At 37.3% G+C, this 20,521-nt stretch overlaps 1 protein-coding gene across 5 annotated transcripts; it reads right to left on the reverse strand.

Moving 5' to 3' along the window:
* Window positions 1-1,585: 1,585 nt before the first annotated feature.
* Window positions 1,586-19,723, reverse strand: kynu (kynureninase). 5 transcript variants are annotated; one of them, XM_088606290.1, is made up of 15 exons: window positions 19,617-19,723; window positions 15,256-15,441; window positions 13,289-13,409; window positions 13,038-13,120; window positions 10,901-10,962; window positions 10,749-10,820; window positions 10,035-10,109; window positions 9,132-9,278; window positions 7,214-7,312; window positions 6,735-6,808; window positions 6,275-6,327; window positions 4,795-4,880; window positions 2,743-2,973; window positions 2,278-2,440; window positions 1,586-1,848 (listed from the first exon to the last, which is right to left on the reverse strand). In XM_088606290.1, the coding sequence occupies exons 2-14, from the start codon at window positions 15,422-15,424 to the stop codon at window positions 2,309-2,311; spliced, it is 1,404 nt and encodes a 467-aa protein (XP_088462416.1). In that variant the 5' UTR covers window positions 15,425-15,441; window positions 19,617-19,723; the 3' UTR covers window positions 1,586-1,848; window positions 2,278-2,308. The 5 variants fall into 5 exon arrangements, with proteins under 5 accessions (XP_088462416.1, XP_088462415.1, XP_088462414.1 ...); XM_088606289.1 differs by lacking the exon at window positions 19,617-19,723 and adding an exon at window positions 17,284-17,435; XM_088606288.1 differs by lacking the exon at window positions 19,617-19,723 and adding an exon at window positions 16,862-17,002.
* Window positions 19,724-20,521: the final 798 nt, after the last annotated feature.

A 20,521-nucleotide genomic window follows, 5' to 3' on the forward strand; every position in this document is an offset into this window, starting at 1 on the left:
GTAAAGGGGTGTAACATTTAGGATAATTCGTTTGGAAGCAGGGGGATTCTGGTGAGGGACTAGGAAGCGTGATAACAAGGGTAAGGAACTAGAGTGGTGCCAAAGGAAAGAAAATAACAAACAAAATGGAGCTGGCTAGGACAGTGAGGGAAAGCTAATCTGACTACAAAAGAAAACCCGAAACACACGGTCTTTGGCGTCTTCAACACCCTAGCTAACCTGCACTGACTACCCAAAACCATACAAGACAAATGGCACTCACCCATACTAAACTAGTGTACTAATACAAAATCAACTAAGTGTGTAAGTGTACCCAACAACCTAAACTAACCTTATATACAAAAGTTCACACAAAACACAAGTGAACCAGGAATACAAATAAGGGAAAACAAGAGTAATAAACAGGGGCAGGGTACAAAAGAACTCAAAAGTTGAACATGTAACACTGGGGCAAGGTAATGGCAAAACAAGGATGAACACACAAACAAACAAAAGTACAAAGAAACTAACAAAAAACCAACAAAACAACAAAGCCGAAGCTATACGAAAATAAACACACACAAAGCAAATCAAACCAACAAGCGAAGCGAAGCGAACGGGACCGAGGTCAAACAAAAGGCCTCTCCTTGCTGAAAACCTCCATGTTATATGCTGAATAAGATGTGTTCTGATTGGCTGAGGCTAATTAATGATGACATCATACTGAAACAGTGGTGTGATGGTTGGCCAATGGGGAAGGGAGAACAATCAAGGGTCAGCAGTGTGGACATAACAGAAAAAACACACACAGAACACACACTGGGACGTAACAATATTCAACAATACTGAGTAAGAAATTCAGTTCCTGATCTAAATTCGTACAATTTAGGAATAATTAAGGTTAAGAGCCCCACCAGCCCTTGTCTTTAATTGGTGTGGAATTTGTGTTAGACAAGGATTCAAGAATTATAGGAGATAATGTTTAATCTAAGCACATTAATATGGTCTATTAAAGTTTGTTAAGTTTTTCCTTATGCCGATTCATGGGTTTGGGTCTGCGGTGTGCCTTGGATTCTCTGGATCTCCATGCCACCTACTGAAGTTTGCAAGTACTGCACAAAAGGTGTTTGAATGTCTTTCTTATGACGCCACAAGACGAACTGTGCTTTGATGATTTTCTTAGTGCACCCGGCAATTAAAAAAATATTTCTATGCAAATATTTACATCTAGTCAAGCTGGGAAATACTGTAGTTTTGTAAAGGAAGCAATTATACTTGTCCGTATCAGAGAGCAGACTACCTCTCTTGTGGTCTGTTATAAATCTTTTTCACTTACACACCATTTGCCTTATCATTGTAGAACAATATCATTTACCTTTATATAGATATATGATTGGTAAAAGGTCGATAAATATATTTTTTGTTTTGAATCTGTCTTAGCTGTTGTGGATCCAGTCTTGTCTATTTGTCTCACCTCTGGGTTAAATGGGGCTTCCTGTTCAACAGGAGCCAGGGGAAGAACTTAAAAGCATTTAACCAGGTTTTCATATAATCTTTGTCCAAGTTCTGCCTACAGTATGTGAAACTGTAATGCAGTTAAAGACAATTTCCTTAACAGTCAATCGAAACATTTTTATTAAGATTGTGAATACTGAAATAGGAATTAAGTTGAGGTTAATTACATGAAATGAACAGTTAAAAGAAGAAAATGCCGTTTCACTGGTGAAGCCTTCTTCACGTGTCTGGGTGAACTGGGGAGGGAGCAGGAACACGAGAGAAAGACGATGTCAGAGTAGGTACGGACCGATAACATTGGAGAACTGGGAGACAAACTCCAGGGAAGTGTGGAAGGCACTAAAAAAAGAAAACCTGTAAATGAATGGAGAGAAAGAAGATTAGTCAGTCCTTGAGAGTGAGAACTACGTAAAGGATTGAATTCAGTGTAAGAAAGAATTGTTTTTTTTTATGTCTTTAACAGGAGTCCCTGTGAAAATACACAGATGGAAAGGTATGATGGACAGGAAAATGGAGGAAACGACGACATATAACTCTGACATGTTCTCCGTGTGTGTGTGTGACTTTGTCATTATTTATTGAAAAAAAATGGGGCAGCATTAAATATCGCTGTCTGAGAAAAGTACTGTAAGTCCACCCCTTGATTTATGGAATGGAGCCCCATTTAGCAGCAGAATATACAATCATCACAAAGGTAAAGCTTCAGAATGGAAATAGTAGGCTAAAATTATATGCCGTTTAATTTATTTCTTTAAATATAGGAATCAAAATCTGCCCAAGCACCTGTTCAAAGTTGTCTTTAACTCCGGGTAAATCACTGTGCAGATCTACTCCTATTTGCAAGAAGAGCCAATCCCAAAACCCTGACAAACTGGTACACATCATTAAATGAGTTGTACAGAGGTACTGGTGCAATTCGCAGGACATTCGGTTCCCTCATGTCGCACTGAAAAAGAAGAAAATTCCTATTACCATATATTTTTAAAACACTTTGCTTTTTGCTGCATTTCTGATCTTCTTAGTGGTTAAATGTGGTTTACAGGTAATCGTCTTTGCACCTACATAACAGAGCCTTGCATATTAACAAGCACAAACGAACAAGATAAGGGGAATGAAAAACAGATTTTACAGATATCTTATAAAATAAGCGAGTGCCATTCAACTGTTGTGTGCTATTTACTGCAGCTCTCCCCTGAAAGTCTAAGGGTGTGTCAAAAGGTACTGAGATGTCAAGTGAAAAGCACGTACTGCTACGCCTCTCTTCTCCAGCTCTTTGTGAACAGCCCTGATGGGAACTGAGAAAGAGAGGGAGAGCTGGCAGCCTCGCTCCTCTGTGTTTGAAGGGGTGATGATGGAGACATAAGGTTTGTCTGGATCCGTTTCATCTTGAGCATAGTGGTGCTTGATCAGATACTCCAGGTACCCCGTCAGGAGGACAGACTTCCTTCTTAGGGCTTTCATACTGGTTAGATTGAAGACCTTGCCACAAAGGAAAAACACATCAGTGTAAGGGGCACTTTACAATACACAACTATACGACAAGGACAATCTTTCATTTCAGCTGTCATTGTTTTTAGATTTTGTCTGTTTATGTGATCACAGATACTGTACTTGAAAACGTAATGGTGAAATTTATTAAAAGTCATGCCTATTCAATGAGTTAAGGCAATGAAATAGAGAATATATATATTTTGCTGGCATTTCTAATAATTCCCATCAATATATACTCATTTGCAAGTCATATCTGCTGTACACTCAGTCCTAATTATCTAACATATAAAACTCCTGTACAAACAACCTTTATTTGATACTATTTTGCTCATTTTTAAAGATCATTTCACAGTATTTCAATTGTTTAAAGTAGACATTTCAGTACAGTTTAGGTTAAAGTACATAAAACACCCAGAAGAAAATTTCCAGAATCTGGTTGTATTGCTCGTCAATTATGTCAGAACAGTGATTAATAAACAGTGCACTAGTCTGCAACATCTTTTTATAGAACAGGCTCACATGTCAGAACGTCAATAGTCCTATGAAGTCTTAAATGTCCACAACCCTTTTGAATAACATTTTACAAAAATAAGATTAATAGTGTGGTTGCTGAATGGTGTTGTTCTGCCCAAAAAGGTTTGCAAACAGCTGTTTTTATAGAGGCCATGTGATGTCAGACAGCCTGCAGCCTTCTACAGCTGCTGACTCAGATGGCCTCTCCTGCTGCCTAAATGCTGATAATTCATATGTAATGAATACACAATATACTGTATTAAAACAGCAGAGATAAAACCACAACATGTAAGATAAAAGCTAAGGTACCCATCCAAAACTAATTGCCTTGATACAAAAAACCAAACTGCACGCTAACAATTATTTTTTTTCTTGGTGATGTCTGTCAATAACTGCATTGCACCTGTTCCTTTAATTAATGTATTGCTTGTTACAGTTCTGTATCATCCTTCATTCTTCACTTGTTTTTAACCAAATTTGAAATGTGACATAACAAATGTTCAGTTAAAGAATAACATCAATGGGCATGAAAATGCAGACATTTTGGATGCAGATGTTCTTCCATGTTGCAGCACCTAACTCAGTAAGCCAAACTGTTTTATTAAACACAGAACATAAACAACACAGAACTTTCTTTTGCTTGAAAACTGAAATGTATAGTAGCAGCTAATATACTATATCTTACACAGTTGAAATAATTAGAATAATACCAATGAAGAAGAACAATTTATCTTAAATTATTTGCACAGACCTTGCAAGGTAAATTTCTTATATTACAGTATGTATTGGACATTGCCCCAGACAATGGTATCTTCTATAAACAATAATCATACAGTATACGGTATAATCATGCTAAAGATGGCCAACAGGAAGAATGACAAAAAGTTTAACCAGCATTAAAATAGATTATTAGGATTGAAAGAACTGTTAACACAGACCATCTTTTTAAGAGGTACACAGGCAGTAAATTCTCAGCAAAACATTTCCTCTTTTGCATTTCCTTTAGAGGAGGATAATACATAATAAAAACAAATAAATACTTTGTACTGCTTCCTTCTCTCTTGCTATTCTTGAAAATGATCAATTAAACAAAATGTGAACAGACTACATAACTGGATAAACTTACATTATTATTGATTGCTAGAATTACTTAATTATGGCCCCCTGTGATTCCAATTACTGTACAGTTGCAAGTGTTCTGTTACATGTACAAGTTAAAATAAAGATCAGCTAAAGCTAGCTCTAACATAGCTCTGCACAAGAAAAATCTCTAGACGAATTACCTGTATAACCTACCTCTAAGCTTGCCTGCAGTGAACACACCAATAAAACAGGCTGATTTGACAAGCGGTATCCATTTATTCCAGGGCTTAAATCCATTTCTAGGAGATTAAAGAGATGGGTTACACTGCTTCAGGGCCTCCTCTTTGATTTTTTTTTATTTTGCCTGATTTTAACAAAGGAATACAACTATTGTTTTATTTTTAGTTTACAATTATTTCTACGCACAAAACCAGTTAATCACAAAAAAATCTTAATTAGGAGAAGTCTATTCCTCCGGAATAAGTGATATTGATGCCATTAGTTTGTGTTTCAGTAATTTATTTAAGCTGACATAAAATATTCATTTGCAACTACTACTTAAGGTAGTGAAAATGTATTTAGTGTTATTACTACAAAATTCTATTATGAAATCAACAGATATTTACAGTATATTAATTACTGGCCAACATCTCACATGTCGAAGAAACATGGCAAAATGGGCAAAGGATGGAGAAATATACGTTAGTGTCAGTTTCCAATGTCATGATCCACTAGGTGTCAGTATAAGCTAAGACATATCAGCACACATCACCATTAGGCAAACATTATTCACTGTTAAAAGCTGAATATGCAGGCTCAGAAAACACTGCATAGCCCTGGCAGCTCATTTGATTAGGAATCTATGAACAAATAAATCAATAAGGCTTTTTACAGCAGTGAGGTTAAGGCAGCCTCTTACTGCCCTTAAAGCTTAAAGCAAATGGGAAAAAAATATGAAATTGAACTAAACCAGGAATCTCAAGCCCAATATAATTCAACCTCCCTTTGAGATGAATTTGTAGCTAAATTCAACATAAAATAATTTGCATAAATGTGCTCTTCCTGAGCTAAAACAATATAATCTATGTGGTAGCTCATTAATCATTTCTCTCCTTGTTTAATACCCAATACCTCTTGAAGAGGTTTGTAATGCAGCATCGTGCTTGAAATAAACCGAGCTTTAAATTCTTTGCTGAACAGACAGTGCATACAATTTTTTCATTACCGTATAATAATTAATGTATCAGCACTGCAGTGTTATACAAAACTTGACACTTCGGAAGCTGCTTATAAGAAATCTGGCACATTCCTATCATTCAGGAATCACCGCCAGGGGGGCGCTGATCCTGAAGCTGTTTAGACTGTAATATCTGTTCTGTACTTGTGCCTTTGCCCAGCCTGAAATCTGGTTGAACACACGTACACTGACCCTGCTGGATGTTCCCTTCTTTAAAATAACTTCAGTTAGCTGCTGTGTTCATGTTCAGTGTTAGAAGCTCTTTTAGTTTAAATTACTTTTGACATAAAAAAATCCTGAGACTGGACAGAGGAAAATGTAAAGAGCTAAATTACAGGATTACAGGGAAGATTATGAAATATAACTGGAAATGACACAAAGTTTATTTAATAAGATACTCAATTCTCAACAAGACAGAACTTTTTTAGGTGATACAACCAAAAAACAAGCACTTACCATTATTCATAAGAAATCTTGTTTTCAGCTTGTGACCCCACCATCCCAATAGCCTAAAAAGAACATAAAAACTTTAAAGCTCATAATCATATCTATTTATTATAATTTGCATTTTATTTATTATAATTCGCTTTCTAGAGTAAAAAAAAAGAAACAAAAACATAGGGACAGATTAGAAATGTTTCAGCCCTTGATAAAATCTACAAAGTGTATTGTATAAATTAAATTATACAATTTTAATGGGGTACAAATTATAAATCATGAACCCATATAAATGACTTGCTCTGGGATAGGTGATTTACTCTTTTTGGATACAATGAATTTTATATATAATATATTATATATTAATATATAATATATATTATATGTTTATATATTATATATTTATATATAATGAGTTTTGTACAACCATATCTACAAAGTTCCTTAAGTGTAGCTCAGGTTGAAGTCCAGTACTTACGTGGGTTTGACTGTGTATGCATGCTTCTCATGAATAAACGCCCCTGCAAGACCTCCAGCCCCAGAATTCACATACTGGACAAAATAAATGTATGGAAATATTATATTCCACATCCCTGAATTTGCCACAATCATTTATTACTATGACAAGAATTTTAAAAAGAAAATAGCTGAACAACCTAAAACAGAAGATTAAGGTAACAACCTAGATAGATTTTTATCGTGGAAGAGGTTTAAAATCTTCTTGCTGAGGACTTCTGAATTTCACCTGTGTGTGTTGATTTTCTTCTACCATTTACATCAAGATAGTCTTAAAAAAAGGCTAGCATACACATTATTTACATAAACATTGCAAACACCTGCAACATGGCTACATGAAGAAAAAAATGACTCTGAGCTTCAGGTGATTACTGGATAAATTGTGCTGACAGACAAGAAGTTGTCCACGGTGACCTACAGTAGCATGAGTCAAAGTCCTACCTTGTACGTGCACCAGCAGGCAAAGTCAACTCCCCAGTCATGCAAATAAAGTTCAGCATTTCCAACAGCATGAGCACAGTCAAACCCTACAAAACAACCCTGCAGGAGAAATCATGAGGTTAGCTTTAACCTGGTATGCAAGGGTACACCTGCTAAACATGATACGGGATTTTAATGAGCAAAACATCAGTATAATCTTATACATATCCTACATATCACAGTTTGGTCTGCATTACACAACACATTAATGCACTATGCTATGCTGTGATTTGCATGATGACAAAGCACTGTCGTACTGAAGTTTATTAAACTCAGTTATGCTGTACATGCCCATAGCTGAAATGTATCATTTAATAAATGCCTTCAATCATATTCAACATTTTGTGATTCAAAACAGTTTTTTAGTGAACTGGAACAGGACGATAGTCATATACAATACAGCCTAAATTAACTGGTTCTTAGAACGACCTCTTTAGCTCTTTAAGTCTGGAAGCCTTCCATCACGCAGAAACCTCAAGGTCTTTTGCATAAAACACAATCAAAATTAAACTTTACATCATGCAAATGAGTAGATTTAATGGCACATTCATGAGAAATGTAGGCTACTCTTCTATATTATCTGAAACAAATGTGAGAAATCAAAATAACTAGCAAACATTATGAAACAGAATATCTTCAGAAATCATGTGTTAAGTTTATTATTTTATTCTGTACATACAGTACATGGAAAATATATGTGTGTTCTTGTCTGGTAATTTTGGGATCTTCCTTGTGCAGCTTTTGCCATTGTCATTTTGAAATCTTAACCACTAGATGGCTGTAAAGTCCTACTTTTTTGCTCTATTATTTCTCCTACTTCATTGCACCATATAGCACTTATGACCTGAATTTCAAATAAGGAACAACTCCTTTGTTTCATCCTTATTTCAGCAATAACACACTAGGAAAATGTTGCCATTAAAAAGCAACATTGTAAGTATAATTATAGTAACGCACAGTGCCCAGATCAAGTTCAAAACTGTTTTAAGAGCTGCCATCTGTAAGTTGAAATTGTGATACAGCAATAACCAAGCAGAGTGAAGACATGCTGTTCAGAAATGTGCCATTACATGTGCTACAGGGCCAATATGATGACAATCTGACAGTTATAATTACAGATGTTCCTGTGCAGCATCTTTGCCCTGGAACTTTGCACCAAACAAATGAGAAGTACATTGCAAGTTTTATAGTCTTTTTCAAGAGTATCCTTAGTAGAAATGAAAGGTAATTAGCTTAGAGGTCATGACAATCAGTGAAATACTATTCACTTGTTAATTGTTCTAGACATGTTCTGGCATTTCTGTTTCTAGGGTTAGAGACCATGGAATTTTCTGAAAATGCTTTCTCACTGTGAGCAAATCGAACAATTTCAAATACAAGTCATTTCAATAAGTTGTTTACTTTGAATATGGTAAAAACACTTCTACTGAGAATTTATTTTAGATTTTAAACCGTACAGACTGGTATTGGTGTGCATGGATACTTCCTTAAGTGTCGCTTGCCAGCTGTGGTGAAAATCTCACACCCCGGTTTAAAACCGAAAAGGTCGGACTTGCAGCCATTTCGGGCTGAGCCCTTTCAAGCCTCTGCAAAGACACCAGGAAGTGTGTTTTGCCTGGACCCAGTGACACATTTTAATGTAAGTCTGGGTGGGAATCAACACTGCAATCAATTGACAATGATCGCAGTGGAAGGAAGTAGAAAAAGATACAAAATCAAATCATGCCCTCTGGGAAAATGAGACAGGCAAAAAAGGATCTTCACAAAAGACAACACTGCTTTTGAACCTTGAGGCCTCTCTCCAAACATACTACATCCTCTATACATCCTGTATATTGGAGTATATACTGTGCATGATTGTTGTAAGTAAACATTTTACCTTTTTGTGACCAGCCTTCGTAATAGTGGGCATGTCGAACAGCTGGCCTGTGTAGTATTGCACCCCACTGAACAGAATGACAGCAATTGAGTCCCCTTCCCTTTCAATGGTGGAGAGAATGTCTTCAGTTCTGAGAGTCTCCTCACCCTGAGAAAATGAAGAGACGCTGTGTATTTGGAAAGGTGCCATTGCTGGTCAAACAGCATCAGTCCTGAGAGAGTCTTTGTGAAGCATGATACCTTAGAACCAGTTCTGCACAATATCAAGAAGTAATTACTGGATGAAAGCACAAGGAAGAGAAGTCATATTTATGGCTCATCATTACTAACATTCTTTGCTCTTGCATCTCTCATTTTTCATGCATCCACTTCATTTTTTAACAGTCTCACGCACCCCATCAGTTCAGAGAGACCCTACTGAATCACAGAATTGCAACGGAGTAAAATTAATTAACTTCAAAAGAAGAACAAAAAAAAAGAAATGTTAGATACAATGATTTTACTGGCTTCATTGCTTTTCAAAAGTAATATTTTTCTCTCAATAACTGTAACCAATGTGTAACCTGACCACTATAGTTTAAAACTGTATTAATATTAATTTCTTGTATTTGGCTGATGCAGTCTGAGTGAACTATTTTGCTCAACAGTGGCTCCACAGCTGGGATTTGAACCTACAGCCTTTCAGTTGCAAGTGCACTCCACTAGACTTTTACCTTAACCAATACCAAAACATATCGCCACATGCATAAAAGGCTGACTGGAAAAATATATTTTGGGCATAGCTTTCATTACATCTTAAGTAAAATCTGCAGTTTTGCTTTCCATGCAGGAGCTTTTTATGGGATCTTTATAGTGTTTCCTGTAAGATAAAAACTCTGGATTGTTATCAGGTCTGAAGCCCTACCTCTCTGGGTTTCATCAGCAGTAAGCTGTGCTGAGGGTCAAGGCCGCGGAGCCGGATTTGAGATTCAACAGCGTACTGCAAAGAGCAGAGATATGACAAACAAGAAAATAATTTAACCTTAGTGACATTTGGTTATAATGTCTGAAACGTGTTTCTTAGAAAATGTATTACAGCAATATCTGGATTGATAAAAGATGTTCTAGTTGAAAAATTAGAATTAAATGACTGCAGAAAAAGCAACCTTAAGCACAGTGGTCAAACTTTGGTCCTAAAAACACCTAAATATTTTTCTACCTGTCCATTATCAGAAAGTCTATCCCAGGAGCACAGGGACTACATGCTGGATAGGAGAGACAGGCAAGCATGCAGGGACAATATAAAGACAGCAGTTAAACCAGCCAGCATGTCTTTGGAAAGTTGAAGGAAACCAGAGCGCCTAACAAAAACTTACATAAAGACCACACAGTCCAGAATAAAGCCCAGGACCCAAGAGGACAAAATATGTTTATTTCAAAATTACAAACTTTGCAGTTCAAATCCTTTATTAAAAACCTGTACTATATTGACTTTTCTAAGCTAAATAACCTGATGTATCCTTAACAAACTCACCTACAAAAGGCAAGTGACCTCCCACACATACAGTATACTGTACAATAAGTAAAATTACTGGTAACGTCACTTATTGGTAAAAGAAGTGGAAATAATATCACTTACATGATCTGATGGAAATGCTTTCTCTTCAATTACAATTTTGTGACGCTGTGGTGTTGGTTTATAAAAGGAAAGCTGCAACATCCAAGTAAAATTTTAATTAAAGAATTTCTCCAGAAACAACAGCAGCAACTAAATTTTAAATAACACCATACCAAGAGAAGATGTAAGTTCACTGTCAGTCCATTCATCAGGGACACTTCTTCAGTCTTTGCTCCTGTCGTAAAGTAAATTAAAGATTTTACTGTCCGTCACACACAGCCTTTTTAACCTTGATGATTTTACAACTTAATGTTTGCCTTTGAACTTAAGAATTTAGGAAAGAACACAAAAGAGAGGAGGCCATGTGGCCCATCTTGCTCATCGTGTTGCTTCTAGCAAAGAGAGCCAAATAACTCATCCAGCTGTTCCTTGGAAGCATATGAGTTTCAACAGAGTGGCTGGGTAGCTTGTTTTCACTCCCACAAGCCCATGGGTATACATTTTTTCCTTTTCCTGGTTTTAAATGCACCTCTCCATAGTATCCACTTATATCCTCAATATTTAATGTTAAGGTTAATGTTTTTCTGTTGGCTCTGAAGACGTTCAATGGGTTCACTTCTTTAATGTCTTTCAGGATTCTGAATACTTGAATAAGGTCCCCTCGTAGTTTTTACTTTACAAGACTAAAAACATGACTTTCCTTTAGTGTCAGTGTAGGACATTCCTTTAGGCCTAGGAATATATCTGGTAAATTTATTGTAACCTAGTGACCACAAGCGTGCATAATACTTCAGATGAGGTATTATTTGTGTAGAATGTCAATAAAACTTCAATTAAATCAACACATTTAATTATACACTATACTGTATTTTAACCTTTTATTTCCCGTTTTTAATGCTTCCCCACATTAAAACATTTGAACATCAGAGAAGTTAGACATGAATTGAGGCCATTTGGAGCATCTAGTATGTTTGGTAGTAAGTAGTTGATCTAAGGATCTCATCCACTCCTTTCTTGAAAGAATCCAGGGAATCAACTTCAACAACACGTCTGGACAGCATATTCCCTAAACAATCATTTAAGTGAAGTAGTGCCTCCTGTTCTTGGTTTTAAATGCACTTCCACATAGTTTCTGTTTGTACCCTATGGTTTGTGTTTTAATGTTCATTTTGAAATTATCCAGAAGATCATAATCATTATCTAGAAGACATAAATTCCTCTATTCTATTCTTCCTCCGCAGGCTATAGAAGTTCGGCATGCTGTCATATACAGTATCCAGGCCAGCTTCTACAGGTGCACTACTGAGAGCAGCCTGACTGGCTGCATCACTGCCTGGTGCGGGAGCTGCTCCACCCGGGATCGCAGAGTACTGCAGAGGGTGGTGAAGTCAGCGCAGTTCATTACCGGCTGTGAGCTACCAAGCATCCTGGAGATCTACTCAGCTAGATGTCTGAAGAAGGCCAGGTCCATTCTCAAGGACCCCAGTCATCCTAGTCACAAACTGTTTTCTCTCCTACTGTCCGGTAATCGGTATTGAAGCATTCGGTCAAAGTCCAACAGATTACAGAACAGCTTCTACCTCCAGGCAATAAGACTGCTAAATAGCCAACCTGCAGCTCCTTTAGCAAATCACCCATAATGGCTACATGGACATACAGTTTTCATTGTATTCGGCCTACTGCACTACTTGGTTTTAATTGGACATAATGTATTGCATACACCCTGGACGCAGCTCTATTTATATTGAGTTATGTCTGAGTTTAGCTTATTCAATTTCTATTGCACTATTATTATGTAACCTTATTTTGTAACTTTAATTCTGTGATTTTTATCCCCCCCCCCCCTCCCCCCGGTGAGCTCATAGAAAAGACAATTCATTGCCAGCAACTACTGCTGCACACTGTATTGTTGTGCATTTGATAAATAAACTTTGATTGATTGAAATAGTGAATTTATATCAATGAGGAATCAAAATAAACAACACAAAAATGACTTTTCTAGACTCTAGACTTTAAATTTAACACAGATCCCTGCAGTGCTCTGCTAATTACAACACCCCTATTTGAGCATTCACACTTTACCTGTAGTTTCTGTTTCATATCGACTAAGTAATTCCCAACACACTTTGAATGCTTTCTTTCTATAGTCAAAGTATTTGACATGACAAAGCATATGGTTATAATTAGAAGTTCTCATTAATGCTTCCTTCTACCTGCAAAGTTGCATAATAATATGGCTTTAAAAAATCACTTACAAGCATAAACACAAACATACACAGTTATTTATTTAAATGGATTAAAAAATCTCACCTACTACTCTAGCCATGAGTTCTACAACACAGTCTTCAGCACAAGCCCAGGGACGGGAGCCTTCAAAGTGACCATGTACTCCCCTGAAATCATACAATAAATAATATCTCATTTAAAATGTTTAAGAAATACTGGAATGAGTGTTAAAAAACTGGGTAATGGGTATAAACATTAAAATCATAATTATACAGAATATTACCGGAATTTCCAATGAGAACTGTATGAATCTTAAAATGTGTAAAGTTACTTACATTTTTGCCCATTTATCCAACTCTTCATCAATGTATTTTTTTACTGTTTTAGGCTGCAACCCAAGTGAGTTTCCCACAAGGTATATTGAGTCCTCATCTCCATCCACGACTGAAAGGTCAGCTTTGGAATTATTAACAGAAAGAAAGAGTACTAATGAAGTGCCGTTCTCATGAATAGGTAATCTAGTGCTGAAATGCAGGGTCATGCTTGAAATCAGCATTTGTACAGTAACTTTGCTATGTGGTACTGCGGCTAAAGAAACAAGACAAGTTTCAGGGCTGAAGTATCTTACCAAATGAAATCATTTCTCCCTCCATACACAGCCACATGAGGGACAACCTACATGGCAATTTTACTGTATAGACTAGTCATCTACTGCACTGTATGAGTGCCCCGATACCATGCACCTCGTTTTCTCGTCTCATCCAAAGCTCAGTGACATGAAGCTGTTATGTTATGTTATGAGCGATCCAGTAAAATGCAGTATTTTACTGGGTTACTATTAATTTGGCTGAAGCTTTTAACTAATGCTATTTACACATGTACCCATTTATGCAAGTAGGCATGTTACTGAAGCAATCAGAGCAGAGTACCTTAATCAAGGGCACAAAAGCAGTGTCCCAGCTGAGGTTTGTGCCTTGGAGGGATGGCAGCAACCAAGTTCAATTCGCCTCATCTGTTCTAAATCATAATCATTATTGACGCCATTTTCTCAATGAAAAGGAACAATCTATAGATGCTTTATGAAATCTTTTACTCCTTCGAACTTGTTCTTTGCATCCCCCCTCCATCCTGTGTCCAGTTGGTCACTCCTCACTCCGCGTGCCGTGTCCTAGTCTCCACGTCCTACCACCAGGAGGTTGGCCTCAGCCAAGCAGGTTAAGACAAATTTATTGTAACTAAACATTAAATAAACGTGCTCAATACACTTAATTTTTATGTGTTGCTATTCCTTGGGATTAACTAGATATGAGTCCTGATCACTATCCCCTGCTCCCCCAAACGACCTTCAGTACTGGAATGTATGATAGTACTACAAGCAACGTTCTGTTTCAGTTAGTATATGGTCAGTGAGCCTCAGAGGCACAATTAGGGATGCCTTTTTAAAAGCATTCCTGTTGTTTGGAGATTATTCATCTTAAATTCACCTAAAGACATACAGTAAAAAATGATGATTTATCATCATTAAAGGTAAATGTATACTGAGTTATTCAATAGTTCATATTTTTATTGCTCAGTAAGGGTTACATTTAGAAACTGAACATAAACGTGTTGATGGTACAGTGAGCGAGACCCCAGTCTACACTATGATGCTTTCAGAGTGTGTATTGGAGGAGAAGGTGGAGGGGTGTCAGCACAGCTGGGGCAGTTCACAGAAGCACAAGTCTATTCAGCAGGAAAACACAGCCCAGCTCCATAGTGCTTGTCTCAGTGGTACTGAGGTGGCAAACAGGCAATTATTGTACATTTCTTCTTTTCAGCTGCACAGTATCAGCATGCCCCTTTTAAAGGCCCATCACCCGAATAAAGCAAGCTGTGAGGATTGCTGCATACTGTAAGTGTTCTTTACTTTACAAATTTATACACATAAAACAAGTGTTCCACATGCACCATATTTACTTCTCTTATTATTAATGGGACCAAAGCTAAAAGCAAGAGATACAGTACCTAAAAAGTGCCCAATAAACCCATCCTACGTCTCTACTGAAACATGCAGCATGATTACTCAGAGATCAAAATGACTCACTTTCACCATTTTAATTGCAAAACAATGTGAGCAAGGTATTTCTCGTGACTGAAAACAGAATCTTCTCTTTATGAGGGCACGTATTTAATACATAAAGTATAACCTCTGAGGGCAAAATGTAAAAACGTCTCTGCTTTCCTAACCAAGAACACTTACTGTACATTGTCACTGAAAACACTCTGCTTTGGGCTCAAGAATATTACGAGTTTTAACACGTACTTGGTGGCAAGTCCTTGACTTTAGGGACCAGGAACTGCTCTCTCAGATGTCGTAGTTCGTCATGTTTATCCAGATGCAGTGCCACATCCTGTGCTGTGGTGCTGCAGCCGAGCTCTAAGGCAATGTCCTCCAGGAACTCCCCCAGGGACCTGCCATTTAAGGTCTCCATAGCTGCACAAATGGATGCTACAATAAAGGAGATGAGATGTCAGGAATGTAGAAATGCCAGTGTGTGTCACCACCTGCAGGCCTCTGAAGCTCTAGGTCTGACATCCTGAAAGCATATGAAGGAATAGGCTTACCACATTTAATAATTAGGAGAAATTAACCAGCAGTGGCAGTGTGGCATTCCAAAGGGTTACGCTGTTATACAAGAACACTATAAGAAGAGGAGGCCATCTGGCCCAATTTCTTCTTTTGTCTGCTTTTGTCTGCGTTTCCTGAAATAAATGTCCATCAGTAATATGTCTGGATAACTTGAGTCTAGATATCAACATATGTTTGAGACAAAGAATATCCCCAGTTTTCAGTCTTAAAAGCACTTCTTAATTTCCATTTCTGTCCTTTATTTCACTATTGTTCCTGAAGTAGTCCTCTGTATTGACTCTGACTATAGCTTTCAGGATTTCAAATGATTATATCACTTCCCACATAATGTGCTCTATTCAAAACTGGATAAACGTGGTTCTCTTAATCTTTAATTTAATGGCTGGAATTAACTGAATCTTCTTTTAACTGATTCCAAAAAAGTTTAAAGATGCCTTGTATTACTGGTTTCTTTCCAGCTATGAACTATTTCTATCACTCGTGGAACAAATGGGAATTTATTTAAATCTTTATTTTATTGCTACATAACAAAACAGTGTTCGGAATTAATTTATGGATTACATTTCAGCCTTCATAAGGCAATCTTTATGTCTACTAATCCACCAAAATGTCTTAAGGAATAAAATAAACGGATTACACCCACTACTCAGTTCAGCATTCAGTTTCTGTGTCAGTAAACCTAAAGACCTAATCTGTTATTTGACCAGATAAGTCAACTACTGTAGGAACAAATTCTCTTTTACAATGACAGCTTGCACCCATTTATACAGCAGGTAACTTACAGAGGCAATATGAGTGAAACCCCATGGGACTTACAGCCAGAACCCCCTGGAGTCCACAGCACTAATAACTGCTCCATGCTGCTGCCAAATCATGATAACAAGCAGACATTTTAAAACATTGGTTCAGTCTGATTTTTTAAATCACACTTAGTGTTATTCTTGTATTTCCACCCTCCTGGATACTGCCTGTTCACCACACATCTGGTGAGAATGTAAGATTATATTGTAGCCTCACCGTACTTACAGTACATCTGGTTTCATCATCCTTGCCTTACAAACATCAAAACACATAAAGTCTTGTGAGCTGTATTCAGCAAAATTATGATTAAGTGACACAGAAGATTTCGAAATTAGCAGATGTACTGTACAGATCAAGCATGGTAATTTTTACTATTTTTTCCTGTAATACAGGTTTAAAACTGTTAAAAACTTTAATATCGCTTCTTGGCAAATATGAAATGCAATACTATACAAAAGCAAATGTACAGCTTACTCACGTCCCGTCTAATCGAGGCTGGCTCTGCACACCCGTGAGTCTATTAACATTACTGGGCCTTGAGAGTAATTAATTAACTTCCTGATCCCGTTTTCCAATAGCGTGCAGAGTTTAAAGTACCTCCCCTACTACTGATAAGCCCTACACAGGTTAGAAGAACGGTAGCAAATACTATACAGTACCATCCACCCTGGAACAGCCTAGTTACAAAGTTTCGACATTTGGGGAAAAGGTTACAGGTATCCCTCTTCATTGCAGTGGTGCTGGACTCTTCTGTATTTGTGTAGACATTGAATGTTCTGCTGGCTATCTTTTAGAAACCGAACAAGAATCCCATTTACACCGGACCGTATTTTGCTGTGCTCGTACACCTGAATACACCTGTTATAATGGATATTAAAACGTGTATAAGCTAACACTTACCTATCTTGAAAAACTCTGAATTTTACTAAGCCTCACCAGCTTTCAAATGAAATGGTAAATTTGATTAGAAAACTTTGCATTTCCTGACTCGTATTGTCTTTCGTGGTGACGAGTTCCTCTTCCTCTTCTGAACTCCTGCAGTTGTAGTTGAGTAATACAGTATCTGCCTGAATCTTTAGCATTTACCTAAAACGTAGATCGCAGCTGTCCAGGACACTGGAGCACTCCTCCTCGGTTATTACATGTTCTTTAACAAGAATATTCTTGCTGTACTATTTGAAAAACGTAGTTTAATTAAATATATAAAAGTGCGTACAGTATATTATCATTCCAAATATCGAAGCACGATAAATGTCTCTCACCCATAAATAAAAAAATGCACTTTTAATGAAGTCCTGAGAGTGGTTTATGTTTTTTTTCCGTCGATCTATTAAAAAAACTAAATGTTTCCAGAAACAGTGTTTCTTTTCAAAGTTTACAGCACACAGCTGATATTAGTTCAGGTGGGTAGCTGCGTCAGCATGCGTAGGCTGCAAAGGAACAAGTAATAGGTGTATTCCATGCTGAAAAAAAGGAATAAACAGCTGATATTGTTCGCTAACGTTCTTTGCGAAGCAAATTCTAACCTAACAGAGATGTGCTATTCAGTTGGAGCTAGGTGGTAGATAAAGAGTTCAAGTTCAAGATGGAGTTAAAGAGCTCTTAATTGAATATACTGTACCGGGAGGGAGTTGAAAGTGGAACAGATGGTTTGCAATGTGAGAGGCTCTGGTTTGGGAAAGTGATTTTATATCATAACAACTTAACTGAACAGATCAATCATATGCAAGTCTTTTCTAATTCCGCTTGAATAAAGCCCCTACACACTTACAAACTGTAAAATAAATATTTACATAAATAAATACATTGATTTTAACTGATGAACTAGAATTCAATCAAAGGAAAAAGTGAAGATGAATTCCACACTGAAGTAGAAAAAGAAGATTTCAGGCTATTGAGACTTTTTTTCTCTCACTAGTTCCCAGTGTGGAATTAACCTTTACTTGTTTCTTTTCAGCTAACGTGAGCTGACGCAGCTTGCCACTTTAACTTTCATGAGGCCAATTATTGCTACACTACAGGTCTCGGGTTTATTATATTACAAGACAGGCATTGCTTTTCCACTTTGTCAGGGAAAATGACTCATACTTTCCTCATTTAACAGGAACCCCAGCTCCTCTCTCTCAGCCCCCACCCCAAGTATAATAAAATAAAAACAACATTCTGCTTGTATTCCCCCATTTTCAGTAACCACATATTCCAATACAGGGACACAGTGAGCTAGAGCCCAGACTGACAGACTATACTGTACTGCAGGTGCAAAGCATGATAAACTCTGGACTGGACACCAGTCTGCCACAGGGCAAACACATACTGTATGTACAGCACATGGGGGAATTAACAAGGACAACATATCTTTTAGATTGTGGGAAGAAACTGGAACACCAGGAGATCATGCGAACTGCACACAGAGTAACCACTGACCAGAATCAAACCCATGACGCAAGAGCTCAGAGACAGCAGAGCTAATAGCCACATTACTGTTGCACCATGCTTTACAGTACCAACCTCCTATCCCAACTTTTATACCTTTTAAATCCATGAGACCATTCTTCTAGTTTTAGTGACACTTGCATGAGAAAAAATGTTCAGTCTCTTAGCTATAAAATATTGCATCAGTCCTTTCATTGATAGCATTCTAGTTAATGAGTGTGTCCTTTCACCAATCTTGTACCTTGAGAAACCTTTAACTGAAAACAGCAGTGCAAACCCTTTGGTAATTATTTTTTTTAGACAGAAGTCTCCCTGGATCATCAAAGTATGACAGATTTTATTTCAACTTATTTCACTGCAGTGCACTGAATTGTAATGTCAGGAAAAGAGAATAGCACGGACTCAGAGATGAAATGTAAGACACTGAAAAGTTAGTATGAGTGCAAGCTATCAACAACTAGGCACAAAGCAACATATCAAAAAGGACGCAGCATAGTGGTGTAGAATGATTTATCAAGCTGGTGCCTCAGACTGCACAATTCCAGCCTATTTCAGGAAGACAGAACATCACAGAACATGAAAAGAAAGATGCCAGTTGAACCGTTTAGCAGTTAACACCAGTGTCAGGGGAGAAAGATCGGATTTTAGTAGTTGGAAATCTCACTGATTAATCAGACACCATTATAAAGAACTTTGTTAGGCAGTAAGCAGTATCACACTGTATGTCAATTCAGGGGGAGGAGTGAAAAAAAGGATGTGCAATGTAAATCAGACACTAAAGGAAAAGGCAAATAACTTACATGGGGATAAAGGACCCAGATCCTGAACCCAGATGCACGAAGGGGATAAGCAGCATTGTGCGTCTATGACAAGCGCAGCCACTCACAGACTCCGAGCACACACAGCATCACTTCCTAGACAGCGGATAGCTCGTCCACACCAATAGAAAGGATCCTCTGCTGTTTGCAAGATAGGAACTCAATCACACATTGTGAAATATTAAGTGCAGTGCAGCCTCTTTATGAGGTGTTTAAGGAAGATGGGTAATGAAGACAATTTCACATAAATCAGTCAAAACATTGTGCTGGGGCTCATACTGTATATTAAGGTTGTATTTGCACAGACAAGTAGAAAAACTCCTGCAGAGTCTTGACTTTTTAGATAGGAGTTATACCCTTCACACACGGCCATATTTTACCACCTTATGACACAATTTACTGTGACATGAAAATGGCCCAGTGGGATTTCCCCGACTGGACAAGACCACACCCATATACAAAGAATAGGAGCTGTGTAAACAAGCTATTCAGAGCATATAAAAAATGATTGTTGTATAACCAAGTAATTTGGAAGTTTCTACCTAATTTTCAGCACAGCGGTTATGAGCTCCACCTGCTGGTGAAGTTTAACAACTACCTAAATAGCAACCTCTTTAACACATTTACGGTATATTAATATTCTGTAGGCAATCACAGCTCAAGATCAACAAGTATGATGACATTCTTTGAGACAAACAGCAATACTGTATTTAAAGATTGTCTCTTTAAGGTTAAGGTTTTCTGATGAATCCAATTATCTACAAAAATTTTTCAATGTAGTGAAAATGGTAGTGCATTACAAGAAAAATATATTGATAAAAGGTATTTATAAAGTTAATTTATTTGACACCATTTTCATAGTGAGAGAGCCACACATCTTGGATTTC

Source organism: Lepisosteus platostomus, chromosome 14 (genome assembly GCF_059453375.1).
Source record: "Lepisosteus platostomus isolate fLepPlt1 chromosome 14, fLepPlt1.hap1, whole genome shotgun sequence".
NCBI classification, from domain to species: Eukaryota; Metazoa; Chordata; class Actinopteri; order Semionotiformes; family Lepisosteidae; genus Lepisosteus; species Lepisosteus platostomus.